This window comes from Falco rusticolus, chromosome 5, assembly GCF_015220075.1.
Source record: "Falco rusticolus isolate bFalRus1 chromosome 5, bFalRus1.pri, whole genome shotgun sequence".
NCBI classification, from domain to species: domain Eukaryota; kingdom Metazoa; phylum Chordata; class Aves; order Falconiformes; family Falconidae; genus Falco; species Falco rusticolus.
The window spans coordinates 91,993,245-92,008,387 of record NC_051191.1 but is presented as its reverse complement, the minus strand read 5'-3'; the positions used below and the strand labels follow the sequence as shown (position 1 = coordinate 92,008,387).

The window sequence follows — 15,143 nt, the reverse complement described above, 5'->3', positions numbered from 1 at the left end:
CGTGTGCCGCAGCAGAGAACAGCCCACGCTCGCTTTGACAAATATGTAAGGTCTTAAAAGAAGCACTCCCTGGTATTCTATAAGGGAACGCCTACCACTTCGGAGCCATATGCTGACCCCAATCACTCAGAAAATCTGTTAATGAAGAATGTGGGGGATACCTTACTTGCCTGAATAGCTAAATATATATCCTGCTGTGTTTTGCAGTAGATACCACAGCAGGACATGGTTCCATTCGGGATGTGTGGGCTGTACCATGTAGGCACCCATTAATTTATAAAATACATAATATATCCTGTCTATCGGCTCTACAATAAAAACTGAATCCACAGCTTCACCTTTCTGTATTACAGAGAAATGCTTCCTAAACCTTTTGGAGCACTGTCAGGCAACAAACACGTCCCACAAAATAGTGTTTCCACATCGTACTTACATGACCGAACAACCAAGGAGAAGGGATTCCATAGACCACGCTGTTAGGCACCTCACTGGCCTGGGTAGTGCTAAGAGCACAAACAACTGAACACCGCTGGAAAATCACCCTGCACAGAGCACTGTGGACAAGTGGGATTCCTGGACTGCATGGAGCTGGACTGCTACAATAAAAAAACCCCTCATAGATTGCAGTGACATCAGCACAGGATAAAGTGCATCCAGCCATTCTTAGACAGCAGTTGACAACTTGGCTGGAATAGGAGACATCCAGTCTCTAAACTCCTGGAAATTGTGGACCTGAAATAAAGAATGCCAGCAAAGCTTTGGTGGCACATAACACAGAGACCATCCAGCAATCTTCTAACAGCAAGTAGAGCTCCTCTACCAAAATGAGGAGACTTAGATTTGTTGGTCAGTAAGTATTTCTACTGTGCTAGTGCTCAAACTCCAACTGGCTTGGTGTGAATGCTGTGGAGAGAACTCAGAAGGGTCAACAGCTGAACAGGAGACTTCAGGAGCAGCAACAACAACCAGTTGCTCTCTCATCCTGCGGAGTTTTGCATGGGCGTGTCAAATGTGGGGAAGCAGCTAACCACAGCCCCTTTGTTTACAATACTGGTATTTCATCTGTCACCAAAAAACCAGTAATTTTTCCCCCCTTGTCTTGTCCAAAGGCATACATCCAGTGTTGATTCGGAGATTATCAGGTTTTGCTCTGCACCATTTTCTGTGTGTTCTTCAAGCTGTTCCACTTCAGTTGTCTCTTACCCGCCTACCACGAAAACCTCTTACTGCAGCAATTTCCAGCCAAAATGTCTCCATCTAGAGAGCCACAATTCACAAGAAGCCTTCCTTTTGTCTATGGGTGGTTTTTATTTTGGAAACATGTTTACAGTCAGATCCTACACTTCTTGTTTGACCTACCAGTTTCAACACAACCTGTAGGAAAAACATTCAGCCTGCAAATTAACAAAATACAACATAGGAGCGTAAAAAAATAATCTCTGGAAAGAGCTCTAGAAGTGTTCTAATGACTCATACTTTGGTCTTAATTACATTAAATCAGCCACTCGTAGTCTGCATGGAAATTAACGTATCTCTGCCTTCTCCAGCCCGGTGATGAAGTGTGTTGATCTGGTAGAAACTCATGTTGTCAGTTGCGTGTACTTGAGGTTTGGAATTTTAGAAACTGTGACACACTCTGAAACTCGGGGAGACAGATAACAACACGTTGAGCCAGTCTGGGACTGGGATTGGATCCAGCCACACCGGGCTTCTCTCTGATAAGGAGTTTGGAAATCAAGGGGGTCCTTTCTGAACCTTGTGACTGAACACGAGGGTCTCCCTGACGGTTCTGCCTGACCCTGTCCTCTGTGCAGTACATAATCAAGTGCATCTTGCCCCTGAATCTTGTTGAACCACTGTTGCATTTGCCACTGAATTTTGTTAAACCACTGCTTTATATCAATAAAGTATATTGTTGCTTCTCTCTTACCAGTGAAGTGCATCACTCCATTCACGACAGATAAGCAGGAGAGTCAGGGTGAAAATAGCACCACCATGTATCAAAGACTTGGAAACTTCATCAACATCACTGGCGACTTGTAAACTTTGTCAGTATCAATGGATCTACAGCCAGGTGTGGGCTGGAAAATTGTGAGAGATCTGGGTGTCACACACTGCCATACTTACAAGTGTGGGAAGTAAAGGGTCATATAAAGGTGATTCTGACAACAGGCTATTTATTATCCCTGGGTTTAATCAAGTGAGACAAAACTCAGAGGAAGCGGGGAGGAACAGGGGCGGCAGTGGACAAGAATAGACACCTCATCGGTAGTTCCAGTATATTCAAGGAAGTCTCTTCAGCCAGACCTGTGATCTCCCAGGCACTGAGTGTCAATGAGAGCTTTTCAACTAGTTAACACTGTCTCCTGAATCCCTCTGACATCTTTCATCAGCAAGGGATTTTACAGAACAGTCTTATGAACCAGAGGTTGCCAATAGCCAGCAGACTTGACAACTCTTTTCAGGAAACAGTGGCACTGTTGTGTGGATCATCTTTGGCATCAAGTGTGACTTCAGTCCAACACAGATGTCTACGAACTCTGACCACTCGATCCTGAAATTCTCCCTTCATGGGCAAACTTCTCATGCTCGCAGAGAGACCCTTTGCAACCAGTCATCCATTTTCTCATGCATACAGACATGACAAGCAAACTTGCACAGTTATCACCATCAGTAACTGCTGTCAACACCATCTGTTCAACCAGACATACACTTCATTCCACATATTGAGGGTTCTGGGGCTTTATTGCCTACAGTGAACAAGAAAGCTATCCCTCAGCAACAGAAGCTTTGATTAAACAAGAGTTCCCCTTCACAAACAGTAGGAGTTGCTGTATCACTACTGCTGCTGCCTCAGGAAAAGCAGAAGTGGTGTATTGTTCTCCTGTCGCTGATTTACACACAGCAGCCTGCTCTGGCAGCGATAGGGCACAGTGCTCTTCACGGGACTGCTCCTGGAGCAGATGGCTGCCCTTGGAAACAGTCATTCACTCCACAGGAAAAAACATCCCAAACACCTTCACAATGCCAAGCTAGAATGTACCAGGATAACGATTCAGATGCCATACAATCTGCAATCCTGCAGGGCATGATCATGGCACATACCAGAAATGCATTATGATGTGCTCTTGCTAATTTGGTGGTGTCCATTGGAAATGCAAATCCATGTTGGAACTGGATAAAACCTGTACATATCACTAAATAAACTGACAGCTCTCACACTGAGGAACCATGCCAAGGTAAAAGCTGTGTTCTTTTCAGGTCATGTTTTTCATAAAGTAACCATTTCCATTTGCTTTCATAAAGTAACCAAGAAAATGCTCTTTCACTGACCCCTATGAACACCTATTTGCACCGATCCAAATGAAATGTAACGCTCATTTTTCCGGAGGCAGAGAAAGGAGCCCGTGGAGCTTCCTCTTCCAGAGGTGTGCTGCCTGTATGACTCGTGGCTGGAGCACAGCGCAGTGAAAACTAGCACTGAAACCAGCACTGGGACAAACCACATGCCTTTGGACGGACAACATCTAATGAAGCAAAAAAAGCGTCACTGTTATAGATCTAGTTTTCAAGCAAAACCTGCCTTTGTTAAAATAATTTTACTTTTTTTTTTCTTTCGTATTTGTTTTCTTACCAAGTTGTCTCTCTCTGGCCTTCCGTACTCAAACTGTTCTGTGGCTTTGTCACACTTGCCTCAGACTATGAGCACCTTGGGCTCCTGGGAGCAGGTGCCGAAGAGCACGTGGGATTCTGCGCTGCACCTGCTGTAAAGCACAGTGCTCAGAGAACGACCAATACTGGTATCAGCACTGTACTCTTTTATCTCCAGGGCATAGCTCATCAATAAAATACCTGTGAGCCCTTTTTCTGGCAACATCTCCCCTGTTCTCCCACCCCACTATTTACTGAAAGAATTTGAAGAAAGTGCGTTATGCAGTAGGAAAGTAAGAGTACCTGAGGGAGAGGCACCGTGGGTACCACCAGCAACAGCGAACCAAGCCAAATTCCTGCTCACCAAGCTACATTCTGCGACAGCAACTCCAACCTCTTTCTCCTCCTCTCATGCCTATTACTTTTCAATCCACAATTATTTAGTATTACAATGAGTTTCACAGATGCTATATTTTAATGTTGGGTGGTGATTCCTCAGCATCTCAGGTATGCTTCCCTAGCAGAACCATCTAAAGCTGTTGAAAGGAAAAGGGCATCCTCCATCCTTCAGCACAGAAATAGGCCATGAGGTCCTTTCTCCTCTCTTGTGGCTATACTGGTGCTTCCAGCAGGTTTGCATGCCTGTTAGTTTACTAACCCAACATAAAATAGCACTTTTTTCCTTCTTACTTGGTTAGTTTTACGCCCTGTTAGCAATTCAGAACATGTCAGGGAAGGCTCCAGTGCATAACAGGTTTGGCAACATAAGCAGCAAGAGTATGTCCTAGGACCAGGGAGGAAGATTGAGAACAGGATGTCTGTGGCATTTACACATCAACTTTTCTCACTGCATCTCACATCCTTTGGCTGAAACCCTGCCCATTTTGGAATGGTGAAACTACACCTGGAGAAAAGAAACGCACTGTTCTATAGTAAAACAGATCAGAGTATACAGGTCTTATTTTCTCTTATTTCCAGACACACCTAGTACAGTCTACAATGACAGCAAATGTTCTTCCCATGTTCTTTTAACTATTCTCAATCGATTCCTTAATTTCATCTTGAAACTATTCCTTTCTGCTCGCTTGCTCTTCCCATGCTAGGTATTCCACTTGATTCTTTCACCATATTCCAGGAACAGGATCTTAACTGCCCTCATTCTCCTTCACCTTTAGTCACAGGCAAGTTGTCTCCTCCTCTGTCTGATCCACATTAGGAGCTCTAAATTAACACAAAAGAGGGGTTACTGTAGTATTCCATTTAGCAGCATTACAGTCACCAGGGTGAATTCCTCCAAAAGAGTGCACACCACCTGTCTACAACCTGTACGCAACAGTGTCTGCTCCTTCACCAGCAGAAGCACTGCCATGTGCAGAGATTCTGCACAAGTATACAAAGTTCCCCAACACAAAGTAAATAATACAGACCAGATCGGGCTCTGTCATCACACTAAACCAGCTGCAGAAAGTTCTACTGATGTGAATGAAACCTCACAGTTTTAAAGCCCCTGCCCTAAGGAGACCTCAGAACAAAAAGATGATGAAGTTTCTAGCCTTCACTTTCTTTTTTGCAGAGAAAAAGTGAAATATGTGACATAAGTGAATTTAAAAGGCTGTAATAGGAGATAAAAAACGTCATATATCACAGCCTTGGTAAATGCTTGTTACTTTTCTGTCCTTCTCATGGCAGAAGAGGAGGTGCTGCTTTGTTAATTTTAAATACTTAGGAACTTTAGGTGTGCAGATGTGGATAACTGGCTAGCTGAAAAGGGTCACATAGACATAGTCCAGCTGGCTGGACAAAAATGCACATCACTCTCAGCTTATCTGAAGTAAAGCAAAATACACTGTCTTTGGCTGTCCTTGTTACACAATAACAGGAAGATTTTGGTGGGAAAAGAATGTTGCAGGTGGGAACAGAAAACTACAGAAGAGAAACTAGGGGTGGGCTTGGTATTTAGGCAACTAACCAATAATGAGCTTAACTTTTGTAATATGTATGAGCTAATTATAAGAAGGCATAAAAGGTGACTGTAAGAGACAATAAAGGAAGTCTGCTGATCACTCATATTGAGTGACTGTGTCTTCCCTCCGTCGCAACATGCAGACAGCCCTGAAAACACTCCTCACCTTAAATGTGATGCCCCGACTTTCAGAAAAGAGAAATCCACAGTTCTGTGCAACATAACAAGTGTCTCTGAGCCTCTGTAGGTCGATGCTTTTCAGGTATCCCTGAGCCACCTGAGGAGCCAGGAGCAGCAGCAGATACTCTCCTTGCAGTATAAGTCCTTCTGTAACCACATCTGAACCCTGATCAAAAGAGAAGAGCCATGGCAGGTAGAAGACAACGATGCCAAAAAAACACCATACAGTGACTACACATACTATAACTTTCAACCATTGTCCTGTAAGAACTGGAATAAGCTGGGAGACAAAAGGAGATTGCCAGCTTCCAAGAAATATATGAACATTCAGCTATGGAAGGTCAAGAACAACTGGGTTTCTCAAAGTTACACAAAGTTTTTGAACACCCGAGCATAGACATAACTTCCTTTGGCTTTTGCTTTCTCCTGCTCAAGTCATTATACTGACCAGAAACATATCAACCCTAGTTCATGGCTGCCCCATGACCTCTGCAGATACGTCATCGTGCTCCTGAACAGAAAAATCACAGTCATATTTCACAAAGGTGACTAGGCAGAACCTGGGAGACAAAAGGAGAGGCCACCCAGACAGGAGAAGGCGGTTTGGTAGCACTTTGTCCCCAGTACGTGCTCAGGCTCTCAGGAACTGCTTCAGGACAAGGTTATAGGAAAGAATGTACTTAGTGATTACAGGGAGATTAATCATGCTGTGGTATGTATGTCACAAGCCCTTGGGAATAAAGCAAGCTTCTCTGCATACGAGCTGATAAGTGAGCTTACTGCAGGTACGCAGTTAATTAGTAGCAGTCTGGGCAGGAGGGAGAGTAGATAGTGAGATGGAACAGGGGAAAGGTGAAATGCTTCCTAGGGACTGGATGGAGAACAACGATCAGCAGTGAGATACTGCAAGAAAGGAAGCATAAAGAGAAGGAAATTGTGCTCTCAACTAAAGAAAACTGCTGTTAAACGAAGTCGAGTCCCCACAGCATGACTGAACAAGGGAGAATGGAAAGCTTTTGTAAAAACACCCCTACTGCACATGAAAGGGAGACAGTGTCGGACGGCAGTGGAAGTGTCCTCGTCTACTCTTCCTGACTTCTTCCCCTCGTTTCACAAACACGGCATAGTGACACCTCTCAGGCCCTGCCCGAGCCCCATTTTCTGAATCTTATAACCAAAAACCTCCTGATGCAGCTACGTGACCAATTTTTCTTTGTTATGGACACCCCGCCCCCCCCCCCCCCCCCACCGCCGGTAACCAATGACAGTCTGAACCAGACCATGAAGAGACTCAGAATGGGGCAGACAGGTAAAGATTTTGGAAGTCCTTCAGAAATGCCAAAAGGCCTCATATAGAAGCACCGTGTTGCTAGCAATCATATTGCAAAGGTTAGTTCACAGTTCATCCCGATTAGTCCCCTTAGATCCACAAAGCAGTCAGTGTCACATTCATAAATGCATCCAACCAATGCTTTCACAGCTGCATGGCAATTACCGCTCTTGTAAATGCATAAAAATAATTCCTAAAGGTTCAGCCCAGTCATCCATGCAACTCCACGGGTAAAATGTATAGGAGTTACCGAACTCTGAACTTCAACTAAAATAAACTGAATACAAGCAACAACTAATGCAGCAGAGACACCTACCATTTTTAGCCTTTTTCACTCTGATATTTCATAACTACGTCTATAAATATTTTTTTAAATGGTGCACTGATCAAAACTACTACACAAATTTACAGCAGAACCTGTATCTTTCTATCCATCCACAAATGAAATACAGCCTTTCCCATCACAGAGGTAGTTTTCCACCAAACAATGAAGAATTTTTTCACCTGACTTTCTCCTAACTTAGCAAAAAGGTCCAGCCCAAAGCAGCCATGTGCCCACTCCTCACCAGAGAACGTGCAGAAGAGTGAAGTGCCTCAGCTCCCTCCACACAGCTTACAGAAGAAGGGTAAGTGCCTCCTGTGGGTACTTACAACAGACATTCAACAACAGTCAGGTTGTTGGGGGAATTTTGTGATACTCAGTGCAAGTACCAGAGCTGGGAGTTGCCTAAAGTCATCAGGCTGAACTGGAAATCCCTGATGTAATTAACAGGATTTGCTGAGGACAAGATGATTCTTAGATTCTACTCTTTTCTGTGGGGCTTGCTCCATCAAAGAAGGAAGAAACTCCTTCCCCTCCGGTGGGGCTGGGCTGACCAAACCATGCCTGCGGCAGCCCTGGCAGTCATTCCTGTGCTCCCCTCTTCCCCTCCAGCACTCTAGCTATGCATTCCCATTGCTTGCCTCAAATGGGAATCTAGTGGTTAGATGATCCGTTGGTGACAAGCTTCAGCCCACTAAATTCACTCTAAAAAAACATAAATATTTTCCCGCCGGCTGAGGCAGCTGAGCTGGCCCAGCAAGAGATCGGCTGAGCTGTAGGATCACTGCAAGGAGGACAGGAGGAGATGAAGAAGCGGCAGGCAGGGGAAAGGACTACCATGTTCTGCAGCTATTATCTATTAGGTTTGTTCAGCTGCCTTGTCAAACCACACTTTCGCTCGCTACTTCAAAAAGTAGAACCCTATTCTCTGAAAATTCACTGCTAGAATCCTTATAGCGATGATGCTCTTGTATTACAGTAGCTTAGTAAACAGAACACTTAGCCAGCATTTGTAGTATATTTTAATTCCCTCCTCAACCCTGCGGGATGTAAATCTCTCTCTAAGGAACAGTGCTAACGGCCACCAGCAACCCCAGTTAGAAGGAAGCTGTTGTTAGCACCGAGGCGTCCGGACCCCGTCACAGCTCAGGTATGCTTTCTGGGTAGAGAGGCTGCGGGAACAGTTTTGTCCAGTCTTCCTTAGCAGTTAAGGTGTTCTCCACACTGGGCAATCCCAAAATTGAAAGAGCTGTAGGAAACAAATTGGTTTTCCCATTTAAATTTCAGCCTTGCAAAATTACATGCTACCGTGCACCAGAAGCCTGACTTGCTCCCCTTCACATGGAAGTTAATTTTGGCATCTTCAAAGGAGTTCTCTTGAAAGTGAAGAATGGGTAACAACCAGACCTGACAGTCCTGTATCTGTCAGCAGTCAAAAAGGCAATTATAAGGGAAGAAATATTCGAAACATAGGAACATTGACAAGTCTGGGCTAGATGTGGAGATCACCTGGTCCAACCTCCCACTGAAAGCAGAGCCTTAAGACTCAGCTGCACCTTGAATATTTCCAGCCAAGGTGATTCCTCCAATTTTCTGGGCAAGTAATGGCAACGTTTTGCTGTTTTCACATTAAAGACTTTTTTTTTCTTAAATCCAGGGGCACTTACCCTCTTTCTATTGCCTCTTGTCCTGTCACCATGTGCCCTCATGAAGAGTACCTCCCTCCTCTCCGTAACTACCTACCGGACATGGTAAAACTGTGAGCAGACACTCAGCACCTGCCCAAGCCTTCTCTTCTCTAGGCTGTACAAACCCAGCTCCTTATGTTCTCAGAGTTCTCCAACCCTCAAATGATATTGGTGGCAATTCACCAGACCATATCCAATGTTTCAATCTCTCTCTTGAACTGGGGGGACCAAAACTGTATGCAATATTCCAGGTGTGTCCTAGCAAATGCTGAGTAGAGTAGAATAATCACATCCCTTGGTTTACTATTACTGATCTCTTCTCCCTGGTATCCAGTGATAGGATGTGTGGGAATGGTTCAAAGCTGTGCCAGGGGAGGTTTAGACTGGACATGGGGAAGCATTTCTTTACCAAGAGCTGGTCAAACCCTGGAACAGGCTTTCTGGAGAGCTGCTTGATGCTCCACGCCTGTCAGTGTCTAACAGGTGTTTGGACAGTGCCCTTAATAACATGATCTAACTTTTGGTCAGCCCTGAACTGGTCAGGCAGTTGGACTAGATGATTGTTGTAGGTCCCTGCCAAATGAAATAGTTTATTCTATTCTATTCTACTCTATTCTATTCTATTCTATTCTATTCTATTCTATTCTATTCTATTCTATTCTATTCTATTCTATTCTATTCTATTCTATTCTATTCTATTCTATTCTATTCTATTCTATTCTATTCTATTCTATTCTATTCTATTCTATTCTATTCTATTCTGTTCTATTCTATTCTATTCTATTCTATTCTATTCTATTTTCAGATACACTCTAAAGGTTCAGGTGGTACCAGACTTCACAAAGTAATTCAGTACCTCTTCTTTTGCTTATCAGTACCCCTCATTCCCAGATACATCAGGGGGCAAAAAGGATTTTAACTCAGCTCTCCGTGAAACAATAACCCATTGCCTCCTTTTTTCCTTTTGTTTGTAAAATCAAAAAGGGCAAAACCCAACACCTGACAAACAGCCCCTAATCAGGATAGAAAAACGTACAGATTTGTGCTTTACAGAACTGATAAAAAGATTTATCTGGAGGCCGTGTGACGTGGGCTGGGCCAGCAGCCCTTCTGGCCTTCTGAGACAGGGATCAGGATTCCTCTGCTGTGCAGGGGGGACACATAATTTTCAGGGCAGTTTCTCTCACCAAAGCAAAGCGGACCAAACAGCTCCAACACAGGTAAGCACACCCCCACTGCTCACTCCGCCCTCTTCCCGAATGAGTTTCCTGCTTCTGTGGGACAGACCTGGGAGAGCTGCAACAGAGCAGAAGGTGTGTGATCGTCTAGAAATTGCTTTGGATTCAGAACCTGGGAAAACGAGGTTCTAGTTTTCCGCTCAGAATTTGTACCACGGGATCTTCCATCGTTTCCTATCTTCCCACATTCACTAGTTTCCAGCTTTTAGTTTCAACAGAAACCTTTGCTGCCTCCCTACCAGAAAATTCAAAAGGAGGAAGGGAGAGTTTTACTGGTGTCCCATACTCAGGTCTGAAGGGGAAGAAGCGGGGGCAAAAGAGCTTGCACATTTTTCCTTGTGATGAAGAGAGAAGTTAAAGCATGACTGCTCCTACCTACCAAAACCCCACTCTGGTAAGTATATGCTGGAAAAGAATGTATTTCTTTTTCTGGCATTTGTATATATACATCTATCTATTTTTGCTGTAACAAGGGAATGCATGTAGTGTGCAAAAGCACAAAGTTTAACGTGGAACTATATAAAATTGTTTGTTTGGAGATGCATATTCATAAAAAATAAGCCCACTGTCATTCTTTTTTCCTTCAAAGGGGTCTTCATCAAAATGGTGGGATTTATGTAGGTTAGTATAACACCTGCAAGATGACCCCTTAATTACAGTATGCTTGCATACCACAGAACCCTGGTGCTCATTCCATACTGACCGCTGCAGCAGCTGGGGCACTCTTTCACAGAGATGGGGTTTGGAACGGCGGACAGGAGGGGCTCTCCTGATTGAGGATGGTGCAAGAAAGCACATCCACAGAAAAAGAACTGAGGATACAGGCTAATATTGAACTGCATGTCCACGTTTGGCAAAACCAGACATACCCCAGCTATATCTAGCACCTGAAGTAAAGTTATTGCTGCAGCACTACACTGAAGCCAGACACTTGTTCCGCTGGGGCAGACGGCCCCGTGAATAAGGCTGGTTTTCTTCCGGGATCTGACCTAGTGTCTGAATGTTCATTATGCAAGGTACAAATGTCCTAGAGTTAACCTTTGGAGTGTTCTGTGTCTCATTTTTGTAGTAAGCTCAGACCTGCACCACAGACTGCTCTGAGTTCCATTAAGAAGCTAGACTTTTTTAGATAACCCTGGCAATAAGTGCTGATGGTCTATTTATGCATTTTATGTCTTGCAATTGTGTGTCCACGTGTTCCCATTATCAATGAGCATGTGTGTAGGAAATTCTAGTATGCTTATATTGGCATGCATTTATGCACAGGTTTCCCAGGCTTATGACATATGTCCATAGCTGCGTGTTCTCGTGATGGTGTCGACCAGAGTGCCTATGTTCTTATTTTGGTTGCGATACTTGTGCTGTGTTTGGATACTCATGCTTCATGTTGCAAAAACTATTCTGCCTTCCACAGATGTCTGTCCCCTTAACCGCTCACCTGTTGTCAGCTGCCTGCTGCCTCCTTTCTTGCCATGTGGTTAGAGACACACTGGAAGAACATCCGCCAAACCCTGCTGCTTCTGTTCACCGCTGCTCTTCTCATCGGGGTCACCATGCTGGCCATCTCATCTAACATCAACCCAGTGGGCTATTTCTTCCTGGGGGTAGGGGGCGTGTGCCTCATTGGCTACTTGCTGAGTGTGTTTGTCGAGTGTTACCTGAGCAATCAGCACCGACGTGATGCGAATGAGACGCCTCCAAATAGGCAAAGCCAAGCAGGGTAAGGAGCAACTCGGCTACCCCTCTTGCTATAACTCTCCTCAGCCATGGCCATTTTACGTATTGGTTTGCTGCCTTTCCCCTAGGGCACCAAACACAGACTTCATTCCAGAAGAAAAAGGTTCTTTTTAGGTTGTTTTTCTTCATTCTTCAGGTGGAGGTTGCAAACATCTATGCTGTGCATGTCCTGTGTCTTGTCCGACGTATTTTCTTCCCCACCATGAGCTGATCCACTAACTATTTCCAAGGTTAAACAGATCTGGGCCCAGTTTTATTTTCCTTTGAGTAATCAAGCCTTGCCAAACAATGAGTCAGACAAGGAAAAAGAAAAAACGCTGAAGCAATACGGAATCTTAGCTGGGTTTAGCTCTATAAACCTTATCTCCAGAGCACATGTTCCTCGGCAAACTTTTGAAAAGGGACCTGTAACTGGGTGTGTTTCCAGTCTCAAAAGCCCGACTTGCCACTGATAAACCCTGATTCTGAGAGGCTCTGAGTGCTCCCACATCTCTTTGGCTTCATGTACATTCGCAGGTTCTCAGCATCACCCAATTTAACCCCGATTTGCCTGCTGTAATTGAAGAATTTAATTTTGTATCTTTGCTTCCGTGTCTGTAAAATCCAGGTAATCATTACCTACATCTATAAATGACCTGACATTCTCAACTACAGGGTTTGTAGGAGGGTAAAAATGTCATAATGTGTTTATTTTTAGAAAGACTACATAAAAAGAAGTCTACATTGGGCTTTGCTAGCTTGGAGGGTGTGCTAGAAGAAAGTCAGTATCTATTTGTTTAAAAATATGACCTACAAAGAAAAATGTTTCTAAAGTAACATTTTTGCTCTGCAGATACTCTTTTTAACACAGACTAACTAGTCCTTGTTTAAACTAAATGAAAATACTAAATTTTCTCCACTCCTTAAAAACAGATGAACATTGAGCTAACGTATTAAAAAAGCAAGGTCCTGTACTATTCCAAGAAGTAATTAGCAGTTAGTAATTCTTAGTAATAAACTGTAACTGGCAGGAGATTCTAGAGGAGGGGCAGCGGGGTAAGCCCAGGACGCGGGGCTGGGCGGTGCGGGATGCTGGCCCTGGGAGCGATGCTCAGTGCTGGGGGTCACACAGCAGCGCCAGGCGGGAGGGACAGCCTGCCACAGCCCTGGCTGGGTTCGTGGCACGGTCCCGACAGCAGCTTACCCAGACTACCTGCCTCTGCATTAACAGCAATAAAATAACCAGTGCAACTGCCTTTCCCCTCTTGGTGCCCAGGGTGAACGCTGCCTACGAAGCGCCCACCTATGAGGAGGTGATGACCACATCAGTTCCAGCAATATGGACGATTGCCTCCAACCCAGGCTCGGTGCCCTCCCCGCTGAACGAGCCTCCTCCTTACAACGCAGTTATTGAATCGTCCTCCCGAGAGGAGATGACGGTGGAGGCTCTCAGGGTGTCGGTGGCATCAGAGCCCGAGGCAGGCGCAGGCTCCAGGCTCCAGCTGCAGCTGGTGCTGCCCCCAAGGCTGCAGCGCTTTGTTTCCGACATCCATGAAGTGAAAGGCATTGAGGAGAGGTTTGAGCCGCTGGCACCACTCACTCCACCACCTGCTTATGAGACTGCCATCAATGATGATGTCTTCGAAGATGCTTTCCAGCCTACCATGCTATGATTAATTTCACCTTCCGTGACTGCAGAACCAACCCTCCACCCCAATACAGGATGCTCCTAGAGGGAAGGTGAAAGAGCTGAGATTTTTCACACCTGGAACTGCAGAAGTTGGTCTCACCATTCTTACAACCAGAGTGGAGAGACAGACGCAGCTTCTAATGTCACTAGAAAATTTTTGCACAAAATATCAATCAATGCAATACCACAACACTGTCTCGGCAGATACATAGAACCACTGTGAGGACAGTTGTGTTCTCAGTGGCACCAGTTCTCAAACAGGAGATGCACCTTCCTGGGGGAGGAGAGGGAACCACGAGAGAGGACAAGCTTGCCAAAGGACCTCTGAAGGACTGTGGGATGCAGCCAGAAGCTGCCTGGGGGAGGGGGGAGGACAGAAGCTGCACCGAGGCAGTTCTACCTGCACATTGCAAACAGCAGCACTGCTGAGATCTGTGCAGTCACCAGCCACCCTAAAATCCCTGCAGAGTGACCCAGGCTGCTGTTTCACAGCAATACAGATCTATGGTCTGTGCTGCTTGTTGCTACTCCCCTGTTGCACGTTCTCCACATCCTCGCTGCACTGCGTGGGAGCGCAGCTGGGGGGAGGCTGGCGGGCCTCCTTCATCTGCCTGGTACCTGGCATTTGGGGTTGAAGCGCTGAAGGCAAACGTGGCACCAGGAATGACTTCTGTGGTTCACCAGGTCCTCATCCCACCCGGCCCGCCATGGTGGGCAAGAGGGAGATAATAGCAATGTGTCACCCGTGAGAGTGGCCAGCAGTGGGATGCACCCACAGAGGCATCCTCTGCCTGCACTGCTGCCCTTCACAGCCCCACAGGGGAGGGGGGGGTTCTGCTGCCCTACAGACCCACCCAAGCAGGTGACTGTCTGTACTTCACTGTCCTCACGGCCAGCGTTTGTGCAGAAAGGCACATGCTCCTCCGATTCTCTGTAGCTGTGCATGGAAGCTTCTTGTCAGCCCCAGGAGGGGCCACCTGCCTGCTGAGGCCACAGCCGAGGGCACCTGAGTCAGAGCCCCAGCGCGCTCGCCGTCCTTGTCACAGTGGCTCTGCGTCGCAGCCAGTGCAAGCTGCCAGCGAGTGACACTGGCAGGCTCTGCAGCGTCTCGGCCGTCTGCAGTACACAGACTGACACAGGCCTGGGCAATGTCCAAAGCAAAAATAAAAATGTGGTGGCCTGAACCTCCTCATGGTGGGGAGCAGCAGCTGTCACAGCCTTGTCTCATGCAACTGCATTGTCTTTAATTCATATGAGGAACCATCAAACCGTAAGCAAATAAATTATTTCTTGTTTCTTTATAGTTCAAAGGAAAAAAAAGACCTTTAATGTTGTTTACAAATAAATGAGACTGTATTAAAAATG

The 15,143-nt window shown here is 45.5% G+C and overlaps 1 protein-coding gene across 1 annotated transcript; it reads left to right on the top strand.

Annotated features, from left to right (window-relative positions):
* The first annotated feature begins 10,422 nt into the window (after positions 1-10,422).
* TMEM139 (transmembrane protein 139) lies at positions 10,423-15,114 on the top strand. Its single transcript, XM_037387799.1, has 3 exons — positions 10,423-10,766; positions 11,787-12,092; positions 13,365-15,114. The coding sequence occupies exons 2-3, from the start codon at positions 11,845-11,847 to the stop codon at positions 13,759-13,761; spliced, it is 645 nt and encodes a 214-aa protein (XP_037243696.1). The 5' UTR covers positions 10,423-10,766; positions 11,787-11,844; the 3' UTR covers positions 13,762-15,114.
* Positions 15,115-15,143: the final 29 nt, after the last annotated feature.

Coding starts and splice junctions, on each gene's coding strand:
- TMEM139 (XM_037387799.1), top strand. CDS start 11,845: ATGTGGTTAGAGACACACTGGAAGAACATCCGCCAAACCCTGCTGCTT. Junction 12,093..13,364: donor AATAGGCAAAGCCAAGCAGG/GTAAGGAGCAAC, acceptor CTTGGTGCCCAG/GGTGAACGCTGCCTACGAAG.